Genomic DNA, 24856 nt, shown 5'->3' on the forward strand with positions numbered 1-24856 from the left:
GCACCCTGTCTGTCTCTCGGAATGGAAAAAGCACCTCTGTCCAGCTGAGCAGAGAGGACACCTTTGCCTGTCTTAGGGTACATGTAGGTATATCTACACAGAAGCTCAGGTAGACATACCCGCACTAGCTCTGATTGAACTAGTGCACTAAAACCAGCAGCGTAGCCATGGCAGATGGGTTAGCCACCCGACTACAGTCCCGTCTGAGCTCCTAGGTAGGTACTCGGGTGGCTAGCCTGAGCCACCAGCCATGCTGCCCCAGTTACGCTGCTAGTTTCAGCAGGCTAATGCCATCAAAGCTACTGCATGTGTCTCGACCTGAGCTGGAAATTACAACTCCAGCTTCAGCGTAGATGGACCCAGAGTGTCCAAGCAGAGCAGACATCTCTGTCCATCAACCTGGCCATCCAGGGAAATTGGACACTGTCCCTTTGAGCAGAGCCGTCTGTCTGAGCAGAGCTAGGGCTTCTGTCCAGGGCATCGGTCTCTCCGCGGAAGCAGATTGGCTGGCTCTGTCTGTGCTCCTCTGCAAGCTCTCACACACCTTCCTCCATCTACGTCGTGATGGGAGTGTTCCCCTTGCTGGCATGTTTTTGTTCTCCCACAGGAGCTGCTGCATTGTCCCCTGGAAGATGCCAGATGCTGTCTGTACTCACACAGCGGCAGATTGCCCAGGGCAGGGTGAGGACCATGTCAGAGGGTAGCCAAGTTTGAAGAAGGGGAATTGAAATGCAGGCTATTCCAAAGCCTCTTCTGGGACAGGAGGAGAGATGGAACGATCACAGCTTAATTACCTCTTTTAAAACGTAGATGTACACCTTCCCCCTCTCTCTGCCTTCGCTGAAGTACATGGGGGCACCAATCAACAAAATATCTGTGATCCCGTCTCCATTAATGTCGATGGAATTTATTTCACTTCCATAGTAGGAGCCAATCTGAAAGAGCCGGAAAGGAGAAAATGGTTGGAATGTAAATGAGAACACCACGTATTCCAACATTTCCCTGTATTTCTAAAGAATTGAATACCTCAGGGATGACACCCTTGGAGTGAGAGGAATTTTCAGTCTTCTGAACGGAGACACATTAAATTATTGTCAAGACAGATCTCCAGGAAAAGATTTTGAATGCTAAAAGATTAATGATCAGACTCTTTTCCTTTCTCTGGCATTATTGAGTTCTCTTAGTTTCACAGTTTCCTGTCAAACTAGGTTTTGAAGGAGAGATTGTTTAAATGTAGGTACACATGTATATTTCAGCTGAAAGGTTCCCTCCAAGCCTATGGCATCTTCATTCTTCTGCCCTGCAGAATTCCCTCCCTGTGCAGACTGTATATGCTGGGCAATCGCCCCAGTTCTATCAGACACCCCTTCACCGTTTCTTCCTCAAGCCACTTTGAATGGATCAGCCCTTTACTGTCAAAGGGAGACCATATGGCCTCTACAGACCCCACACTGAACCGGGGCATGGAATAGAGCAATCCTGGGCCAGGGAGGGCCCACCCTGAGCAGATGCAAGATATGCACCAGGTGGAGGAATAATTGAAGAGGACACAGGCTGCTCAGGAAAGTGGGTGGGCGAGGGGGAAGGTGCTGCAAGCTACACTAGGAAAAAAGGCTGATGCTGGGATCTGGGATAGGAGTGACTACAGCTCTGTTAAGCCTGCTCTAGCAGTAGGCATCTTTCCACCCACAATTTGGGAGCTGAACGCCCTAAAACAGAGTCCTTTGAATGGGACATTATTAAGTGGAGTCTTCTAAGCCATCCGATGAAGTGAGCTGTAGCTCAAGAAAGCTTATGCTCTAATAAATTTGTTAGTCTCTAAGGTGCCACAAGTACTCCTTTTCTTTCTTCTAAGCCAGCGACCATGCCCCAAACAGAAGAGCGCCCGTCTGGTAGGAAGTGACCCAGGGGCAAGCGTCACTTGGGGTAGATCTATAGCTGGTCTGAACACTTTGTCAAACCCTTAGGGCCCTGGCTTGGGACCTGGTGGAGTGGGTGGGCCTGGGTCTCCCACCTTGTCCCCCTGCTCCTCTATAGCAGTAGAACCCCAAAGGGAGGGAGAGGAGCACTCAGGTGGAATCGAGGCCCGCTGCACACACCTGGACTGGGGCCCCCTCCGGGAAGCCTAGGCTAGCAGAAATGGGAATGCTAGTGCCAGACCACTAGGTCAGCTGTTTGTCGGACTGACCTGCTACATCATATAACTATGGATGGATCAAAACTCTGGGTCCAATTCCCGCCCGAAACTTTGGGAAAGCTTGTATCCAGATGGGAATATTACAGGTTAGGCATGTCTCTATATGGACCACACACAGAGAGAATTTATATGGGCAATATTCTGGAATTCTGGGTTCGTGAAGCAGTACCATTCACTCTTGCTTTCTGCTCAGTTGCCAGAGATCGGACTGAATTTTTTTTTTTTGGAGACGATTAACAGCAGCTTATGTGTAACTATTCTATACGAGCAGAGCCAGCCTGGCCATTTTTCTGCTTCTGGGCAAAATTCACACAGGGTGGAGCTTGCTCTGTACAGCATAAAGCCCTATGCGGCGTATAGGCCTTTCAAAATAAAGGCTTCAGTGGAACTTAATGCCTGATACTGGCCCTTTGCAGAGTGGTGAATATCACCCCCGGTATGGAAGTTTCATGCATCCCAGCAAGCCACGTAGGCTGGGGAGGGGACAATGGTGTCTGATGAATTTCCAGGCCCTGTGTTGGAATAAGAGGGCAGACAGACAACAGAAGGTGCAGCAGATTTATGCAAGGGAGCTGCTTTTAGCATGATACAGAGGCCGGAGAGTGCTCTAAGTCAGAGCCAAAGCTGTGGCATTATATGTGGCATGAGTGCGGAGGTGATTTAAATGAAAAGGCGGCAGAGGCATAAGATAAAAGAGGAAGGTTATTTGGAGACGACGGAGGTTGCGAGTCTATTTCGCTGTGTCTGCTTGGGGATAAAAAACCCGCAGCTGGCCCAGGTCAGCTGACTCAGGCTCAGGGGGCTGGGGCTCTGGGTCTGAAAAATTGCTGTAGAGATGTTCAGGCTCAGGCTGACTCCTAAGGACCCTGCAAGGGTGGAAGGTCCCCGAACTCGGGCTCCTGCCTGAGCCTGAATATCTACACAGCATTTTTAGCCCCACAAGCTCGAGCCAGCTGACCCGGGCCTGCCATGGCCCTGCCGTGGGGTTTTTGTGCCTGTGTAGACATCCCCATGGTGTAACTGTCATTGGTCGAGAGAAGCAAGGTCTGACACTCGACCCAGTGGTATCTGTCTGTCTGTCTGTCTGTCATGCAATAACTTTAGAATGCGGCACTGGATCAATTCCAAAATTTCAGGGAATGTTCTAGGCATCAGTGATCAGAACCCTACTGATTCTGGGGGAAAACCAGAAGGAGGAAAACAGGGCCGGATCCCCTGGAGTCTGGTTGGCAGAGCTAGTACCTTCAACTTTCTCTGGAATGTCTATAGTTCAGAAAACCCTTTGATGGTGGCTATTAACACTTTCAGGCACAATAGAACTCCCCTTCTCAGCTCTGCCCCCGCTCCACCTCCCAAAGACTTTAACACCCTGGCACCTTGCAAGACTTAGCTCCCAGACAGAAAGAATAGTGAGGGGAAGGGAGAGGGCACCGGACTGCATGCAGGGTGGTGGGGGAAGAGGGAATGGGGGCACACAGACCCCTAGCATGAGGAAGGGGGTGGTTGAGGTTGTAAAGAGTCCCTGAAGTAGAGGGGGATGGGAGAGTGGCACACAGAGCACTGGTGGGGGAGGGGAATGGAGGTAGGCAAGGAGCCCCTGGTGTGTGCAATGAGCTTAGGGTGACCAGATGTCCTGATTTTATAGGAACAGTCCAGATATTTGGTGTTTTTCTTATATAGGTGTCTATTACCTTCCACCCCGTCCCAATTTTTCATACTTGCTATCTGCTATCACCCTAAATGAGTTTGGCCTACAGACGTAACACAGGGTGCAACCTTCTAGTAAGTTTTATGCACAGAATAAGATTCTTTCCATATTATACTGCATTCGCTGGTGGGTGGGGTGTGTGTATGTGTACACCGCTGCCCCCTTCTGGATAGGTTCCAACCTGCAGAATAGTGTGTCAAAGGTCCTGGGTTTGAAACAACTAAAAATAAACCCCTCCTTTTGCTCACACCTGTCTGAAATAGAAAGACCTGAGTTCTATCCCTGCTACAGCTGTGAAAGTCAGAGTTGCCAGCACGGTGACAGCCATGAAATCCCTAGCTGGTGATGGATTTGTTAAAATATCTAGCTTTCATTTCAACATAACAGAGAAATAATCTGCACAGGGAGGGAGACAAAAGAACACAGAGGGAGCACCCAAATCTGTTTCTTCAGAATTCATGGAGGGAACCAGAAGCTACCAATATTGCTTAACTAAATATTGGTAGGTTTCCACTGAGTGAAGTGGGGAAATGAGCAAATCTCCTGATCAGAAACTTAAAGAATACAGAATAAAATGTAGTGGTTACAGGGCTTTTTAAACCACAAAATGTATAACAAAGCCTTTGTGCCAGATCTGCAGCTGATGTAAACGGGTGTAACTTTACTGAGGTCAATGGAGTCCATTTACATCAGATGAAGATCTGACCTTTTGTCCATCAGGTCAGATAGATGAGAAATATACATAGGACCTGAGAACTAATGATAACAGCCATATACAGTAGTGCATTCAATCAAGCCTATTTCAGAAGTCTGCCCCATAGATCTGTACCATGTAATCCCTTATGTTTTACCTGTTCTCCTTTCAAAGACTGGTGAATAGTTAGATTTCTGTTGCTGTGCATTGTAAAAATAATTGCTTTCCCAGTGTGGTTGAACCTGGGAGCTCCTGCTACATAAATCCTTCCATGCTTTGGAGACATCACTGAGGTGACTGTGTAACCTACAAGACATGTACATACAAGGTGAGCATAACCTTGAAATGAAGCTCCAAGCAGCACCAACATGGGAATGACCTCCCGGGCTGAATACTGTACTGAATACAGGTAACAAATGACACAGACAAATCTGGATACCAGAAAGCTGTTAAAATTAATTGCACATTGTGTTTTCTAGAAGGAAAATAAGTGTCCTGATTAGATTTTTCCCGTTTGGCTCTGAATAGACAGATGGAAACATAGATTCCAAGGCCAGAAGGGACCAGTGTGATCATCTAGTCAGACCTCCTGTATAGCACAGGCCAGAGAACTGCCCCAAAATAGTTCCTAGAGTAGATCTTGTAGAAAAACATCCAGTCTTGATTTAAAAAATTGCCAGGGATGGAGAATCCATCACGGCCCTTGGTAAAATTGTTCCAATGATTCTCATTGTTAAAAAGTTATGCTGTATTTCCAGTCTGAATTTGTTCACAGCAGTGCTTATCATTTCATTGCTCACTCCACTCTTTGAATCTCTTCCTTTATTGCAACTTTGTTGGCTGACAATCTGGTTTTGATTTGTTTCAGGCTGCCAACCCAACTCCAGCTGCCTCCCAGATCAGGAAACTGGAAACCAAGAGTTCTCAAAAGATAAAGTCATTCAAACAAACCTGACAACTCTAACCTTATGTTTTGAAGTGCCCAGAATTTATTGCTCAGGCCCTTCATTCCATCTCCTTGATAATTCAGATTACTACAAGGAATTTGCAAGGTTTGGTGCTGCTAGCAAATCGAATGCAGAATAATATTGCAGTAGCTGTAAGTCCATTACATTTCCTGATAGCCATCTTACTTCACGGTTTATATAAAATGATACACCATAAAACTGTATTTGGATACAAAACATTGATGCATGATTCCACGCATCTGAGTATGGTGCTGTATAAGGCATCCTCCTAGCAGAGCACAAACCAGGTCTGAGAAGACTGCACAAGCGTAAAAGAGTGGACTGATATTTGATGCCAAAATAATGGGTGCTATAAAAAGTTGTGACTCCATAGAGAATGTTAGATTCATGAACACTTTAGTAAATAACCCTGCACCTATGACCTGAAAACTCCAGGAGGTCAGTGACTACTGTTAAATATGGATGTGTCCTGTATACAAATGGAGAACATGAAACCAGGCAAAGGTGCTGAATTATAGCCTCCTGAATGATCCAGCTGGATCCCAGTGATTGGCTTTACTTTAGCCATAGAATCTATAGCTCTTGTTCTAAACTAATCTACTGTGTGAGCCAAGAAGGCAGAGTTAGATTTCATTAATGAAACTGGTCACACTTTATATTATGGGTACATTTATCAATAGTTTATAAAGGGGTTATAGGTGATTAATAGGTTTTAATAAATGTTTAGTCAATTGTTATAGAGTCCAATGTATAGGGTGACCAGATGTCCCATTTTTAAAGAGACAGTCCCGTTTTTGGGGACTTTTTCTTATATAGGCGCCTATTACTCCCTACCCCCTGTCCTGTTTTTTCACAGTTGCTATCTGGTCACCCTACCAATGTATCAATAAGGTGTTTATAATCATCCACCCCAGAGGTTTTCAACCTTTTTTTTATCTGTGGACCCCTAAAAAATTCCAAGTGGAGATGCAGACCCCTTTGGAAAGCTTAGACATGATCTGTGGATCACAAATTGACAACCACTGTTCTATGGTAACAACCTTTTGCGGACCCCTTAGACAGTCTGCAGACTGCCAGGAGTCCATGGACCACAGGTTGAAAACCACTGATCTAGCCCATCGGTAGAAGATGTTATTATAATAGTCTGCAACACTTACACTCACGCAAGGCTTATAGCATCTATTAATCATTTATTAATATGCTTCATACATGTAACCTTGATATAAAGTGTGGCCGTGAAATCTATAGATCAGGGTTGACTGAGTATCAAAGTAATTACACAAGCACCTCCAATGTCTGGTAAATCCCTGTTTAAATGATTACATTGTTCTTGGGCTAGGCAGGTGCTTTAGATGTCATCTAGAAAAGAGATAAACTACCTCCAAATGGCTTCCCTATGAATGACTAAAAGTGACACCTGACAGACAAAGGAACAGCATTAGGATGCAAGAGGTACTCACTAGCCTATTTATCACTATATATGTGTGAGGGGATTGCAGATTACTAAGAGAGACAGGCATGCATTTATCAGAAATAACAGACTGGGGAGAATTACTGATGAATATTGATGAATATCCCTTATCATTATGGAAGACGGAGACATAGTAGAGACAGTTGAATAGAAATAGGATTTGCAGTCTATACTGAGGCCGCGTCATGTGGGATTTGCAGCAGGCTGGAGAGGAAACTGCACGGAGAAGCATTACCCATGTTTATTAGGGATATAGCACAGACTCCCCAGAGCTGGCCTAGGGCAGCCATCAGCCAGTGAGTCCAACCAGCTGCTCTTCCTTTGGCCTCTCTCACTCCTTGCACTCATGAAAGGCAGGCTGAGGGTTGTGGCTGCCCCTGAGAGGGGAGTCCAAAGGGCTGGGTGAACAGAGCTGCTGCATCCTTTCCCCAGCCTCATGCACCTGCAAGAGGCCCCTGATAATCTGGTTGAAATTTGCTGAAATTTTCACCTGGACACATTTACATGCAGCATGTGTGCCCAACAGATGCGCTAGTGCCTCCCCCTGCAAGGAAGAGTTTAGTTAAGGATGGTGTTACATATTGTCTAGCCCGAGGTATTTTTGGGACTAAAAGCAGCCTGGGGTAGAGTGATTGTGCCATTGATTAGAATTTCAGAGCACACTTAGCAAAGAAGAGGTTATTTCTGTATGGTGGGGTACTACAGAAACCAGGTAGTAGGTAGATAATGGTAAGCCGTTTTGTTTCCAAGCTCTGGTTCTGTCTCTTTTGGCACCGAATGATTTAAAGTGGAAACCAGGGAGGTCCTCTGAAAAAGAGACTTTTAGGCAAAGAGAACTGACCTGGATTTTTATTACAATTCCCAATTCCAAAACAAATGAAAGAGGAGCAAGAGCTCACTCTGCTTTTGGAGAAGAAAGGTACTTCTAATTGTCCCAGACATTTTTCTGTAGCTGCTCGTTCAAAGGGGCTCCAGGAAGATTTTGTACTATAGATAACTAGAGATGGTCAAGAGGGTGGTATTTGGCTCCGGATCAGGTTTAGGTGCTGTGGTCTGGGTTAGAGGTTGAAATAAGACTAAGATGTAGATTCAGCTTCGGGTTTGGATTCAGGAGCTGAAATCTTGCAAGATCAGCTGTTTTCCCCAGATTTCTGCCCTCCTAAACTGAAATCCCATTAAGCTGAATGTTCAGCCAGCTGAACTAGAATGGCAAAAACTTTTGGTTCTCTCTCAGAACCAATTTATGGGGGGGGGTTCCAATCTGAGAATTCAGAAATCACACTTAAATGGGTTAGAATGAGAGGTTCTGTTTGGCCCATCAATTTATCATATGGCTGTTACCACCACACACATGTTTTGTGTGTACAAAACAACGCTGTCTATGCAACTTTGCAGGGCAAGTTCCCAGAACTCACCTGTTTGCACTCAACAAAGGTCAGGAGGGTGGGTGCAAAGGCAGCTTTACAGAACCTTTGCTCTCTGATCCTGGAGCTTCTGGACACACAGCCAATCCGATGACATAGGCTGTTTTATATTATAGTGACAGCCCCCAGAGACTGGTGTTTAAAGACCCGTGTTTGTCCTCAGCATGGCCTCATCCACCAGGGTGCCAGTCTACACCAGAGGATTCCTCGTGCAGGGGAATCTTGCCATCCCCCTTTACTGTCACTGGTCCACACGATTGTCCAGCTTTGCTCAGATAGTTCTGTTTTTCTTATCTGATCCATTTGCGGCTATTAAGGAAGAGGGCCAATCAGTGCTTCCATCCACTGTCGCCACAGCATGATATTATTTGTGTAACAGGAGCTGGCCTTGTGCTATTTGAAAGCCTGTCTCTGGTCCAGGTATGGTGAACGCAGCAACAGCCAGACCAACCTGATACTCAGTTTGTAACAATTGGCCTCTTTGTTACGTTCTCCCATTTTCTGGAGGAGAATGTTGTGCCTGGGGGCTGTTATGCTGCCTGATATCACAGGGAAGAGCTTTGGCATCTTTGATCTCTTACTGTGTAATCTCTGATTCTACTTCCTTCCAGGCCAAGAAGACCGTTTTCATGCAGTGTGTCGCTCATGATTCACGTCAGTAGACATCATTTTGAAAACCAGGCGTATATTATTACTCATGGACTTCAATAGCTGCTTATAAAGCTGATCAGCACAGCAGATATTTCCTCTTTCCCCTTGACATATCATCACCCCATTAAGAACCGTAGGTGACCCAGATGATCAGAACTCCTGCATTTATATTGCTTCTATAATACTGTATATTCCTGTAGGCTTTGGCTTTCCTCTGGATCCTCCACTAGTTCGATAGTCAGTTGGCTTTATGGGTGAGCTAGGGGTAGTATCTCTCGCAAACACGCACAGTCCTGCCTGCAGCACAGCTGGGTACATAACAATTTATTTTTGCTTGGACGGGTATTTCTGTGAGCACTGGCAAAGTGGGTCTGCTGTGAAAGAGTCTTCACTTTCCACCTGGCCTGACAGAAATGGTCTAAAAATGGCAAAAATCATGAATTTAGTTTGGGAAACCGACCCGCTCTGTGTAGTCTCCTTACCTAGGTATGCTCCATGGTTCTTCAGCTCCTCCGGGAATTCCTGGAGATACGATTCCCTATGAGGAATGACTTTTCCACTGCTGGTTTCTTTGAGCACCGCTCCATTCCAGTCATATGCTCCTACGGCCCCCAGCAAAATCCCATCCTGTGGGGAACACAAAAGCTTTAGAGCCCTTGTCATCTGGAACCGTGGGTGCTGAAGGTGGTTTCAGTGCAAACACCAACCACCTCGTGAATCAAGTCAAACTGAGCAAACGACAGACGGAAACCAGCTGAGATACGAAATCACACAGCAACAGTGAAGCAGTGCCAAAAAGAGGCCGAACTTGGGCTTGCTTTGACGATGCATTTAAAGCCTGACCCTGCCTGGCACCGGTGCACCCAAGCGCTAGGTGAGGATCCTGTCTGGAAGCACAAGGGAATCCTACCCTGAATCAATGAGAGCATTTGCGAGGTGGCCTTCTTGATAGCAGCAACTGGCCACAGAAGGGAGTGTCACTGCTTGCCCTACTTGCTGCACTCAGGGCCAAGTCTACTCAGATCCACCCATCTCCACTTAGACCCACCCCCTCTTCTATCCAGTGCACCTGAGAATAAGGCAGTGGTGGCACCAGGAGCTTCAGCTTCATGCCTGCTCAGGGAGAAGGACACCCAGTGCTTAACACCGCTAGTGCCTGCGTGTCTCTGCCCCCCGCATGCCGGAGTGCAGCACCCTGCTGTACCTGGCCCAAGGACTTGCAGGATCAAAGCCTGCCACCTTTGTTAAACCTGTCTCATCAAGTGTCCTCATCCCATTGCAGAGACTGCAGAGAGTAAGGAAGCCCGATGGGTCCGATCTGCTTTGTGCTGCTCCCGCAGTCAGAAACCTGCTCTTGTGTCAATGCTCAGCATCCCTCGAGGGCATGTTGAGGTTGTGTCAGGGGCTGCTCTAAGTTACATCGGGCCTCAAACTGGCCCCCAGCCAGCTTCCAGGATTGGGGAACTACAAAGGTGACTTAAAGCAACTTTTCTTATCCCCTTTGGGTCCTGAGCTGGACCCAGGGATTTGACCCATTATTGACCGAACCCGAACAATCAGCTCTGGGAGTGCTGGTAGCGGCCCTCCATGCTCAGTCATTTAATAACATGCTGCAGCAGCCAGCCTGTCCTCAGTCCTGCAGAAGTTTAATCATAAGTACGGCTAAAGCCAAAGTCTGACTAAGAGCATCCTGATCCAGTGCTAAAAATAATGAAATAAAGCAGCCCTTCAGTGCAATCTCAGTTGCCTTTCATTTCACAGCAGATGGCAAACTGGGATTCAAACTTTCCTCAAATAACATCACTGCACTCACTGCAAACAGCGAGGAGTAGATCGCACTGACTTGTGCACGCAGCATGGAAACTCTTCCAGGTTCCCATAACAAGGGAAGTGGGGAGTGGGGTGATACACAGGCTAAGTAAAACCCAGGCCATGTCCTTGTAGAGATTTAAGGTGGAATTTTCAAGAGAGTCTCAATGACTTAGCAGCACATCCCTTTGCCTTTGAAAGACAATGGGACTGGGCCACTAAACCGCACCAATGCCCCAGTCCCACCCTTGTGCCCTAATCCCACACCCAGTGAAATCAATGATTTACATGTGAGCCATCACTACTTCAGTTCCATATCTGATTTCGAATTGGCTCCATCCATAACTGTTGACGTTGGGCCCAGGGTGCAGTGTTTGGATGTGAAAGAGGGTCAGGTCAGAGTTTGAGTCTAGGTTTTGTGTTAAGCTAGGACTACAATTTTGGTTTGATGGCCCTGAAATCTCCCCATCTGATCTCCTGAGACTTTGACCCCAAGCACTGGAAATCGCCTTAGATTAGCTGGTTCAGAAGGAACAGGTGGGGTGAATTCAAGGTTAATTTTTGGGCCCCTCTCTCTGTTTAAAATATTTCTTACCATGTAGAAATGATTATTCCCCTCATGGGACATATGGGCAAATCCTGGTGAAAGCCAGATGTTTGAAATTAATTAGAGTAAAAAGAAGACTCTAATTAGTTATTTTCCCCGACAGGAAATTTATCAGCTTTTTTGTTGTTGTTGTTGTTGTTGTTGATGAAGTTTTCCTGAAATTTTAATTTCTAGGCAGTGTATTTATTTGGTTTGATGACTTGCTATAGGTTATAGGAAAATGAAGAAAAAGTTATTCCCACAAATCACACTTGTCATTTTCAGAAAGACTGATGAACTTAGCAAGTAAAGCTTCAAGGAAGCAAGTCTCCAAAACATTCACAGATAGGTATATTTTTAAAACTACTGTAATGATATTTCCAATCAAGCCCTGTCTTTTCAATGACCTTTTCATTTCCAAGAGTCCAACTGATCCTAGCAGCATTGTCTTTTGCACCTTGTCACATTGCATTTCAGTAGTGTACTAGATGTGTTTAGAAAAACATCTAGCATTTAAAAGCAGTTAAGCCACGTGCATTAAATCCAAGTGCCAAGTTAGCGACTGAAATATTCTCAGACGTGCCAACTCCTGCAATCTTTTCAGCTCTGGCAAGACTACTGAAAAAGTCTGTCCTCAAGCGAACAACAAAGCAAGGCTGAAGACTGGTTAAAAGCTGTTGATTCTTCTGGCAGAGAAGTAGCACTGGCTACAGAGGCAGGTCCTCAGCTACCCTCCTGGCAGTACAACGGGTGCTGGACAGCAGCTGTTAGCAGGTGCAGAGAAAGGCAGGATGGAAAACAAAGAGAGGAAACAGAGCAGGAGAAAGTCATTTTCTGGGTAACATCTGAGATCGTGTCTGCAGTCGTGTTTCCATCGCCAAGTTTATATACAACGAGTGGCCCACATAATATACTGCCTGGCTTAACTGCTCAACCCTGCCTGTGCATTTGGATGGCTGTAAATATTTCAAGCTGTGCTGGGTTTTTAAAGCCAGAACCACCCTCATTTTAGGCTGATCCAAATTCCACTGAACTTATAGGAACTTAAAGGAAAGGCTCCATTGACTTCCTTGGGATTTGGATCAGCCTCTGACTGCAGACGGAGTCTTGGATGCAGCTTGAGCATAACGCATGACCTTTACTCTCTTGTGTCAAAGAGCCTCTTCCTCTGCTTCCTGTCGCATGAAAAGGGCTGGACCCATCCAGAGAAGGATCAATGGCCAGAGGGTCAGACTGTAGCTGGCGTGACACAGGTGGGCAGTGGGAAGCCACCCCCCAACCTGCATCCCTTGTAGAGTGAGGGTCCCTCTGATTAGGCAGCAGTACCCCGTTGAGGTGCAGGTCCCAGCTGGGGAGAGACAGGAATGCCAGCGGCTCTCACAGGGTGAAGAGCACTGCACTAGTTGGATGTGAAAGTGCAGGGGACACCAGTAATGCTGCCATGTGAGCTAGCCATTGCAGTGACTGCTCAGCCAGCCAGCCCACCCTCTTCTCTCTTCCTCCAGTCATGCTGATTCAGTCCCATCTCTCCCCACTTGTTTAACGTCCCCTTGGAAAGGAATGGATGCAGGAGGTCTGGGTTAAAATTCTGGGCTCTGCCATAGATTGCCCCTGTGCCCTGGGACAAATCTCTTATGCTTCCGTTGTGAGGATAACAGCAGTTTCTCCCCCTACCCCCCCAACCCTTTGCCTTGTCTATTTCAACTGTCAGCACTAGCTTCTATAAAATATTTGCTTGCCCATCTCCAGCTAAAGCTAATAACTAATATATATATATAGTGAGGCAACTAATTCATTTGCCCTCCCATTTTGAGAAGAGAGCAATAAAGATGTTTTAATGTGTTTATAAACATCAGCTAAACAGTTTGGAAAGTCGGGACTTCCACCCATGTTCCAGGAAAGAGTCAGATCGGTTCACAGCGCTGATTCCAGCTATCAAGGAACCTGGCACTCACTGCTCCCTTCGGCTTGCTGGAGTTGTGCCAGGGTAGAATTTGGCTCATCAGCTCCAGAGAGAAATGATTTTCATTTCAATGTTCACCCAACACATTCCTAAAAATCAGTGTGTCAGTTCTTGAACGGTTTCAGAGTAGCAGCCGTGTTAGTCTGTATTCGCAAAAAGAAAAGCAGTACTTGTGGCACCTTAGAGACTAACAAATTTATTACAGCATAAGCTTTCGTGAGCTACAGCTCACTTCATCGGATGCATTCTTGAACGGCATCTCTTTCCATCAAGAGTGAAATGGAAACACACCGGAAAAATTCGGGGCACTTACTCTGGGAGTTAGTATCAATGTACAACAGGAAAAATAGACTCCTCCTCAGGGATCAAGACCTTGAGCTATCTCCAAACCCTAATGCACATCAGAGCCTTCTGGGCCATGTATTTGCAACATGGATTCACACACCATAAAACCAAAAGCCACCACGTCTGCTTTCCAAAGGACAGTTACCTGCAAAAAAATACTTGAATGGGAGAGAAAAACAAATCTATTCTCTTACTTCCACAATGTGTGATGAAAATCCAGTCTGAGACATTTCAAGTCCAAAGGAGATTTCATTTTTGTTGGTACCTAGAATAAAAAAGAGGCATTTCAATTAAAGTCCTGTCCTAGGGGAGATGGCCAGTTACTGAATGGAATTAGGCACAATGAACTACTACCTCCTCATGTCACTTCAGAACAGGAAAGGCCAATTCCTCAGCTGGTGTAAATTGGTGTAACCTCACGGAAGTTGAGAGAATTACACCAATTCACACCAGCTAAGGATCTAGCCCAGTGAATAAATATGGCAAGTTCTGCCTCTGTAAAAGTGCCTCATTTTCTCACAGGTGTCCATACAGTTACAACGGAATACAGGTTTAGATGATTGCACCTTACATTCCAATATATACTATACACACCCAGAATATCGTGACTTTTGACTGCTTATAACATGGCCAAATCTGAATGGATTTTCATGGGGTCAATAAAAGGCACCAAACTGACTGCCAGACTACCCCCCGCCAAATTTCAAAAGCCTGCTGGAAGCATTAAAGATCTTCGAATAAAGGTTACAAAGATTTTTTCATAATGGAAAATGTTTGGCAACCTTAGTTTGGGAATTGTTGCTGCTCCTCTTATGTCGGAGGTACACGCGATGTTCCGTGCACGGAATGTCTTTCAACACATAATTAGACAAATGTAGTTGTTTTAATTTACAAAGTATGATGTTATTAAAGTTAGGAAAATGCCCCGCAGACTCCATTCTAGTTAGAAGGTCAAATGTTTGGGTTGGCTAACAAGGCAACACGCAGGTTTATCCTAAAACTGAAGATGGTCTGTAGGAATATGCGGACGTTAGAAACACTATAAACCTGTTAGAATGCAGGAAATGTACATCACTCACCTTCCAAACTAAATATCCTCTCTCCCAAGGCATCCACAATATCCTTAAGTGCTGCTTCATCTGTGACATTAAAGAAGTGCTTGTCATCTGGATCACTTGCTATAAATTTTATTTCTTTCAAAAATGCTGATGGATTGATTCCTCTTCTATTATAATACCCCAGAACCTGGATGTGAAATACAAAAATAAGTCTTCTAATTTTTCCACATAATGGACATAGCGTTCCCAAGATGCCAAGGGCCAGGTTTTCAAAAGGGAAGCCTCCCTCTACAAAGGTGCCATAGACATCCATAAAATCGGTCCCTGCATTTTGTACTTGCAATTCAATTACAGGCTGAGATCACGAAGTGAGTGTGATGGGTTTGGTGCCAGAGACACCCTTGGGACTGTCACCTGATGTGCTGAAACTACCTCTGAGCCCATTTTCCCTGTCAGCTTGGGACTCCAGATCCCTGCCTTGTTGAGCCAGACACGCCAGCCTGCTGCAAACACAGACCCAGGTCTGGTCCACGCACCCAAAGCTGCAGACTTTAACCAAAAACTGCTCAGCAAGTTACCTATCTCCAGCACCCAGACACCCAGCTCCCAATAGGATCCAAACCCCAAATAAATCCGTTTTACTCTGTATAAAGCTTATACAGGGTAAACTCATAAATTTTCCGCTCTCTATAACACTGATAGAGAGATATGCACAGCTGTTTGCTCCCCCAGGTATTAATCACTTACTGTGGGTTAATTAATAAACAAAAATGATTTTATTAAGTATAAAAAGTAGGATTTAAATGGTTTCAAGTCATAACAGACAGAACAAAGTAAGTTACCAAGCAAAATAAAACAAAACACGCAAGTCTAAGCCTAATACATTTAAGAAACTGAATAAAAGGTAGTCTCACCCTCAAGAGATGTTCCAATAAGCTTCTTTCACAGACTAGATTCCTTCTTAGTCTGGGCCCAATCCTTTCCCCTGGTACAGTTCTTGTTAGTTTCAGCTCAGGTGGTAACTAGGGGATTTCTCATGACTGGCAGCCCCCTTTGTTCTGTTCCACCCCCTTTTATATCTTTGGCACAAGGTGGGTATCGTTTGTCTCTCTCTGGGTTCCCACCCTTCCTTCTAAATGAAAAAGCACCAGGTTTAAGATGGATTTTAGTACCAGGTGACATGATCACGTCACTGTAAGACCTCATTTTCCATTCTTTCAGGGTTGGCCTGCATGTACCCAGGAAAGTTTGTGAGTAAAAAGAGCCATTCACATCCAACTGTCCTAATTAATGGGAGCTATCAAGATTCTAAGCTACCATTAATGGGCCACCCTTTGCATAGTTGCAATAGGACTTCAGAGTAATACTTCATATTTCTAGCTTCAGATACAAGAATGATACATTCATACAAATAGGTCGCACACACTTAGTAGATTATAAGCTTTGTAATGATATCTTACAAGAGACCTTTTGCATGAAGCATATTCCAGTTACATTATATTCACACTCATTAGCATATTTCCATAAAACATATGGAGTGCAATGTCACAGTGAGAAGCGCATTGGGATAGGGGGCCTGGAGGGCTGGGCAGCCAAGCTGTTAGTGCACCTGATTTCTGGCCCCTTGCCTCTCTGTCAGGGCAGTAGAGGTGCCTGGTTCCTGACCCTAAGGGGGGATCTTCTGGTCTCCACCCTCATCTGGGATGAAGAAGAAGAGTAACCAACCCGGACTGATGGGACAAGGCAAAGAAGAAGAATGCCTCTGTATTGTTACCTGTCTGTACCCATTTCACAGATGGTGAAACTGGGGCAGATGCCAAGTTTAGTGGGTCACTATGGAGGAGCTTCAATGCATTGTTAAATAGGAGAGTGACTTACCGCCACAGCATATCTGGTGACATTGTCCTTCTCACTGTTTTCAATCACCTTCTCCAGGTCCGGGCTGTCATGGGATTCCCCATCAGTTATTACAATCATCACTTTCTTCGCTCCCTTTCGCCCACCTTTCTGAAAGGCTTCTGAGCTGAAATTAAAAGGAACTATTGGGCTGTGCAAAGCAGCAGGCTGGCTACAAGAGGTTTCTTCTGATCAGAACATACCTTAATATACATTGCCATGCTGGGTGTGTTTCACATGCGTCACATTGGCCTGTGCTACTTGCATGAAAAACCCCTTCTCTTGTCTGAAATCCGGTTTAACCTGAACAAATTCCAAGATTCTCATTCCATTCAGATCAACAGGAATCTATTCCGGGGTCGACTCACAAACCACAAAATGTTATATTAATGGACTGCGAGTTCTTAAATTAAAAAGGAAATCCAACAAAATACGGGATTCTCGGAAAGCTTTGTGGTGTTAATAAGCAATATTTCCTCATAGTGGACCCACTTGTAATCTTCCTGTGGAGCAAGTCCATTAAATCAGAGGACTTGCTCCAGGTTTACGTCATATAACAGATCAGAATCTGGCTCAGTCTTTGTATTAAAAAGTGCTCACAAATTCAGTTATAAATTAAGGGCGATCAGGCTGTGGGCTAGTGGTCAATATTCCTACTAATCTCGCACCACTTGCAATTCTGCAACAAAAGAGGGAGAAGGAAAAACAAGATCTGAACTGTAGGCTGGTTCCGGTCTTTATAGAGCTCTGCTGCGGCGCATTTGGGTTGCACTCTCAGATCAGAACTCCTCCAGCCACTGGGCTAGTTCACATTTCCGCTTTGACTCTGGATCAGAACAGTGCAACCCAGGTTAGGTTCAGAAAGAGATATCCCTGAAATAAATGGGCCTGAGTCCTTTCGTCCAGCTCAGCACAAAGCATGCGGAAAACCAGCTTAATCAACAGGTTGGGGATTTCCCTGGTCTACTGTAGGGCCACAATAGCCAGGTCTATGCCCCCTTATCCCAGCCCCAGGATAGAGATATGTCGAGGGTGATAATGCTTGGCTTGTGGAAGACACCCCTGGGGACCACTGGGCAGGGGCTGAAATGATCCCAGCCAGCTTCAGGATTCGGGGGATGTCACGCTGACATACAGCAACCCTTGATTCCCTCCTCCTGGGTTCAGCTGCAGTGGAGAATAGAGCTGGATATATTCTGTTACAAAGTATCATTATGGCTTTGTCTGGAAATGTCCCCTACTTCAGGGACTATTGTTTACTTTTCAACACCTGGAAAGAAAGAAAGAAAGAAAGAAAGAAAGAAAGAAAGAAAGAAAGAAAGAAAGAAAGAAACTTGTAATTAGAATAAATGGGAGTCCGTATTTGTGATTTACCGAGCAAATTCTATCCCGTATGCTGTCCTGGTTTCTGTACCTCCTCTCTGCTCTATGTGACTAGCAGCTTCCACCACATCTTTTACAGACCTGTAGTCATTTAAATGAAATTCATGCACAACGTCTTCTCCATACTGAACAACTCCAACCTAGGAATTAAAGGAGCATTATAAAGGATGCAATTACCACACATCATAGCAGTCACCTGAGAAACAAAGAGCCTGTTCTCGTGATCAAGTATAATTTCAGTTAGTATATAGTACATCGCTATATATAACTGACTGTTGTATGATTTACTAGAAATGTGGAGATTAGGAGTCCGGGTGTGTAGTAATGGGGCCATCTGCAACGACACCAGGTTTTTCCATACTTACATTGCTTCTGTGCTACATGTAATTGGACTAACAGGTATGTCTACTGCTGTGATGATAATGCGATAGGTTTATTTAGTGACCTGCACACAAAACGTGCATCACAGAACCTTACAATTCAATAAAAAGGAGTACTTGTGGCACCTTAAGGGGCTTGGGCTGTGGGGCTGTTTCATTGTTGTGTAGATGCTCAGGCTTGAACTGGGGCCCAGGCTGTAGGACCCTGTGAGATGGGAGGGTCCCAGATCTGAGGCTTTGGACTGAGCCCAGAAGTCTACACAGCAATGAAACTGCCCTGTAAGGATAAGGCCTTTGTCTGCAGCCATACTGTAAAGCCTAAAGCCTAAGGCCTTCGTCTGCAGCCAGATTAAGAGAGCAGCCAAGCAGCAGCCATTGGCTGAGATGCAGGAAGTCACATCCTCACATTCCATCTAAATTACATTAAAACAATATAATAGCGGGCTGTTAAGAAGGAGACCCCGTCCTAATGGCCCCCACTATCACCAGATAAAGAAACAGATCTTAAGATAGTTAAAGAAAACTTAGTTTGATAGCATCCTGTCTGTCAAGCAATCATTATCAATAGTTGTGGTTCTGAAATCATCAGTTATTGTTTTGTCATTATGGTCCCCACTTCCCTATTGTTTGTCTGTATGGTCTCTGTCTGGTTCTTTTATCATTTCTGTCTGTTACATAATTCATTTTGCTAGGTGTAAATGAATTAAGATGGTAGGATAGGATTGGTTAGAGAACTTTGTTACACTATGTTAGGATTACTTGTGGCACCTTAGAGACTAACAAATTTATTAGAGCATAAGCTCACTTCATCGGATGCATTTGGTGGAAAAAACAGAGGAGAGATTTATATACACACACAGAGAACATGAAACAATGGGTTTATCATACACACTGTAAGGAGAGTGATCACTTAAGACAAGCCATCACCAGCAGCAGGGGGGGAAAGGAGGAAAACCTTTCATGGTGACAAGCAAGGTAGGCTAATTCCAGCAGTTAACAAGAATATCAGAGGAACAGTGGGGCGGGGGGGGGGGGGGGGAGAAATACCATGGGGAAATAGTTTTACTTTGTGTAATGACTCATCCATTCCCAGTCTCTATTCAAGCCTAAGTTAATTGTATCCAGTTTGCAAATTAATTCCAATTCAGCAGTCTCTCGTTGGAGTCTGTTTTTGAAGCTTTTTTGTTGAAGGATAGCCACTCTTAGGTCTGTAATCGAGTGACCAGAGAGATTGAAGTGTTCTCCAACTGGTTTTTGAATGTTATAATTCTTGACGTCTGATTTGTGTCCATTCATTCTTTTACGTAGAGACTGTCCAGTTTGGCCAATGTACATGGCAGAGGGGCATTGCTGGCACATGATGGCATATATCACATTGGTAGATGCGCAGGTGAATGAGCCTCTGATAGTGTGGCTGATGTGATTAGGCCCTATTATGGTATCCCCTGAATAGATATGTGGACAGAGTTGGCAACGGGCTTTGTTGCAAGGATAGGTTCCTGGGTTGGTGTTTCTGTTGTGTGGTGTGTGGTTGCTGGTGAGTATTTGCTTCAGATTGGGGGGCTGTCTGCAAGCAAGGACTGGCCTGTCTCCCAAGATCTGTGAGAGTGATGGGTCGTCCTTCAGGATAGGTTGTAGATCCTTGATGATGCGTTGGAGAGGTTTTAGTTGGGGGCTGAAGGTGATGGCTATTGGCGTTCTGTTATTTTCTTTGTTGGGCCGGTCCTGTAGTTGGTGACTTCTGGATACTCTTCTGGCTCTGTCAATCTGTTTCTTCACTTCAGCAGGTGGGTATTGTAGTTGTAGGAATGCATGATAGAGATCTGGTAGGTGTTTGTCTCTGTCTGAGGGGTTGGAGCAAATGTGGTTATATCGTAGAGCTTGGCTGTAGACAATGGATTCAAAAATCAGTTGGAGAACACTTCAATCTCTCTGGTCACTCGATTACAGACCTGAGACTGGCTATCCTTCAACAAAAAAGCTTCAAAAACAGACTCCAAGGAGAGACTGCTGAATTGGAATTAATTTGCAAACTGGATACAATTAACTTAGGCTTGAATAGAGACTGGGAATGGATGAGTCATTACACAAAGTAAAACTATTTCCCCATGGTATTTCTCCCCCCCCCACCCCGCACTGTTCCTCTGATATTCTTGTTAACTGCTGGAATTAGCCTACCTTGCTTGTCACCATGAAAGGTTTTCCTCCTTTCCCCCCCCCTGCTGCTTGTGATGGCTTATCTTAAGTGATCACTCTCCTTACAGTGTGTATGATAAACCCATTGTTTCATGTTCTTTGTGTGTGTATATAAATCTCTCCTCTGTTTTTTCCACCAAATGCATCTGATGAAGTGAGCTGTAGCTCACGAAAGCTTATGCTCTAATAAATTTGTTAGTCTCTAAGGTGCCACAAGTACTCCTTTTCTTTTTGCGAATACAGACTAACACGGCTGCTACTCTGAAACCTATGTTAGGATTGGTTAGTAAAATTTTAGTATAATGATTGGTTAAGGTATAGCTAAAAAGGACTCAAATATCACTATATAAACTGGGGTCCAAAAGGAAGTTCTTTGGGAACCAACTCCAGGACACAGCCCCAAAGATCAGAGCTGCCAGACCTCAACACTCTGCCAATGACACCATGCAGAAACTGGAGTCCCCCAGATGGACCTGATCCTGACTGGCAATCAAGAAAAGTTCATCCATCTTATTGGGAGTGGTGAGCACTGTATGTGTAGCATGTGCAGTCTGTTTCTGGTGATTGTTAATAAATAGAGGTTATGTAGGATATTACTGTGTAAGGTTCTTTCACTGGTAAAAGACCCTATAAACCCGCAAAAGAGTAAGCCCTGAGTCCACAGGGAAAGGGTGTTTGCCCGGAGCTCATGGAAGGGTAAAATTAGGTGCTTTTCACCTGGAGCCCTAGGAACTGCGTAAAGATGGGTGCCCTTGAGTGTGTGAGTAACAGAGAATTTTGTGCGGGTAACAGCCCTGCAAACCGGAGTTGGCTGGCACAGGCCAGCCATGGATTTTTCTTTGCTGTGTAGAGATAGCTAATAAAGCCCAGCAAGAAAATGATGGAGTACTCTCCACTGCTGCTACAAACTGCATAAACGCAGAGCGATGCTAATTAAGTTTCACATAACTTAACCACCCTCCTTCCTTCTCATTTCATTGCGGGGATTGTTCCTTACTCTGTTTCAGAGTAGCAGCCGTGTTAGTCTGTATTCGCAAAAAGAAAAGGAGTACTTGTGGCACCTTAGAGACTAACAAATTTATTTGAGCATAAGCTTTCGTGAGCTACAGCTCACTTTGAGCTGTAGCTCACGAAAGCTTATGCTCAAATAAATTTGTTAGTCTCTAAGGTGCCACAAGTACTCCTTTTCTCCTTACTCTGTGTTTCAGTTAAGAACATTATCATGAGCAGTATTTCCATTGGCTCAGCTTTCAAATCCATACTCTGCAGGTTTATTCTGGGCAAGCGCCTTGCCAAGCTGCAGTATATTGGCACCGAAGGGACATTTCTCCTAGGAAATAGACCAGGAAAATCTGTATTGCAAGGACGAACAGAGACATAAATGCAGAGAATGACCAGGGATGTGCTTACCTGTATCTGACCAGGCCCAATGTAAAACTTTTTCAAGATGTTTATCAGGAAATGTTGCACTTCAACCCAGGGGTATATGCTGTTTGATCCATCCAGAACAATGATTATGTCCATGTACGTTTGGCATCCTGTGGATAATATGCAGCATATTATTGAAAGACCTTGGCAACAACTGCGAAGTGGAAATTTATGGCTTTATTCCCTGCAGTCAGGTACTCGCTCTTGTGATTTGTGTGAAAAATCTGATTTAAATCATACCTAAAGACCTTCAGGTCACATTCGCTTAAATGAGATCGAGAGAGCCTGCACCCATGGTTAGCTCTGGCAAGAGAGAGCTGGAGAACTTTCTAAGAATAATACTGTACATAAGACACCTCAGATTGCCGGCTCCGATTCAGATTTGGATCTCCATCCAGTGTATTAGATTACTTCAAATGTTCAGGGCCCAATTCTGCCACCGTTACTCATGTTGAGTAGTACTTTACTCTGTGAGTCATCCTTTTGATTTCAAGGGGGCAACTCAAAAAGAGGCCCTTAAGCATATGCTTAACTTCAGTGTGAGATAAGCACATGCCTATGCACCATGCAGAATCAGCACCAGCAAGAGGTGATGCACCCAGAGGAAGTGTGGCAGAATTTGATCCTCGCATTGTAAATTCCTGGGGCAGGGACCAGGCCTTCTATGGTTACACAGAACTCAGCCCACTGATAGTGCTCAGTAAATAGTATAGATCAGTATTTGCTCCAACTAAAGAGAAGGGGAGCTTTTGCCACAGTAAAGATTAAGACAAAAAAAAAATCAAGTGAGGACTTCAGGATTTTGTCCAATAGCAACATATTAGGAAGGACTGATCAAATGAGCTGTGGATTGGTCAGTTTCCTTTCTGAAGTGTGCCATTGTCAGGTGTTATACTTATAGCTTTCTTTTGTGCCCTCGTATTTTATAAGAATTAATGACATGTTTTTAGAGAACTGTTGGGGGAGCAAAGGATGGACTTGTGCTATCACCGAGCATGCCATGAGTCATAAGGTACATGATTCTATCAAAAGGGAACTCAGCTCTATCTCTATCTAGTGAACTCATAAACCACGGGGAAGGGAGCTTGAGTGGTCTCACGTCAACTGCTCCAAATGGAAGGAGTACCTTATATTTCATGCTTGTTCAATTATTATTTTAATATAAAGTTAAGCTTGGTAATCTAGTTTCTTCCAAGGTATCAGTTACACTTCCCAATGTGATCATAGCAGCATCTCTGATTGATAAGAACGTCTGAAATGACATCATCAACTTGCACAAAAATGGGGCACCAATGGGAGAAATTCATCCTACAAGATTACATTATAAGAGGGAAATTTAAAGAAAAATACCGTTAAAATGTTAATAGGCTCTGAATTCACTTCCCTCCATCACCCAAAGAAACTCCAGCTCGTCAGTGGCCTGTTCAACAGGATGGAAGCCAAAATTATCCCAAAAGAGGATGTAAATGTTGGCAGCTAAATAATTGGCTCGATTTTTCAGAGGGGCAGAGAACCCAGAACCTCCACTGAACCCAACAGCAGCTGTGGATGCTGAGTGCCCATGAAAATCAGGACACTTATTTAGTGCCTAACTATGGGAGCCATATGGCTAACTTTACGTACCCAGGTTTGAAAATACTGGCCAACATTTTTAGCTGTTCAGCAAATCAGCTTTGTTTTGTGCAGCCAATGCCTGAATTCTTTCCCTCTTTCCCCTTCCCAATGCACTGAAGGGTGCTGATCAAATATGCTGGACACTTATTTCTGGTTTTCGAAGCATAAGGTGCTTTGTCTTCCTCAAGAGTCACTCAGAAGGAAAATGTTGGCCAGATGTCTGTGCATGTAATCCCCTTTGGGTCGCCTATCTCAAATCATTTCCTTTGCTATCTTGCCTCCTTTTTTTATCCTGACTTCACTTTGTTTTCTCAATGGCATTGAAGCGATTAAAGAACAAAAATTCTATTTAACTTCAAAAGCAGGGTTTGAGTTAGAGGCTACATAACAGATTGCGTCTCATACTCTGGAGGGCAGGAGCTATGGTCTTTGAGAATCTGAAGTTGGAGTTCACCCGGGAGCACATTCCTGTGGTATAGTAAGAGCTTCCGCACTCATGGGACCAGAGAGGGCTGCAAGCCTGTAAAGAAAATTGGGAAAAATAAAATGTCAGTGAGAGGTTGAAAAACTGCCACTTATTTAGCCTCTGTTTTACAGGCTATAAAAATCAACAGCGAAGAATCAGAGATCTGCACCCATGTAGGACTCGGGGACTCTTCTGGCCAAACACCTCCAACACCAGTTCAGCCTGCATGAAGAAGCACACTACAGGGTTTCTCCAGAGCAAATTAAGATAAGATTTTAACCATTAAATACATTGTGCGCATGTGGAGAAGACTGCCAGGGGTGGCACAGATCCCGAAGGGGGTGCAGAAAGTAGAAACAGAGGGAGCAAATGTCCTAAGTAAGGAAGTGACATGTATTTTCCTTTCTAAAGTATGCGAACTCTTGGGATGATTGGGTGTCTGTGGGTTATGCTAAGGCAGATTTAACTTGCAGGATGTTGGCTCATGGCAGGGTGTACTAGCATTTTATCCTATACCAATATCTTCTGTTTAGGAGGAGTTCCCTTCCAGGCTTTGGACTGGATTTAGAAAAATTCTCATCTTGTCATATAAGGATCTAGATCTGTATGCATTGGCAGT

The 24856-nt window shown here is 44.6% G+C and overlaps 1 protein-coding gene across 1 annotated transcript in view; it reads right to left on the reverse strand.

Annotated features, from left to right (window-relative positions):
* The window catches only part of ITGA11 (integrin subunit alpha 11), a 167784-nt gene that overhangs the window by 69732 nt on the left and 73196 nt on the right, over positions 1–24856 (reverse strand). Inside the window, exons 5-13 of the mRNA XM_043493798.1 lie at positions 24177–24291; positions 22140–22267; positions 18145–18293; positions 16753–16897; positions 14896–15061; positions 14011–14081; positions 9596–9740; positions 4757–4905; positions 795–935 (exon numbers count right to left, since the gene is read on the reverse strand). Of these exons, the coding sequence (XP_043349733.1) occupies positions 795–935; positions 4757–4905; positions 9596–9740; positions 14011–14081; positions 14896–15061; positions 16753–16897; positions 18145–18293; positions 22140–22267; positions 24177–24291 (1209 nt within the window). The remainder of the gene's footprint in view (positions 1–794; positions 936–4756; positions 4906–9595; positions 9741–14010; positions 14082–14895; positions 15062–16752; positions 16898–18144; positions 18294–22139; positions 22268–24176; positions 24292–24856) is intronic.

This window comes from Dermochelys coriacea, chromosome 10, assembly GCF_009764565.3.
Source record: "Dermochelys coriacea isolate rDerCor1 chromosome 10, rDerCor1.pri.v4, whole genome shotgun sequence".
NCBI classification, from domain to species: domain Eukaryota; kingdom Metazoa; phylum Chordata; order Testudines; family Dermochelyidae; genus Dermochelys; species Dermochelys coriacea.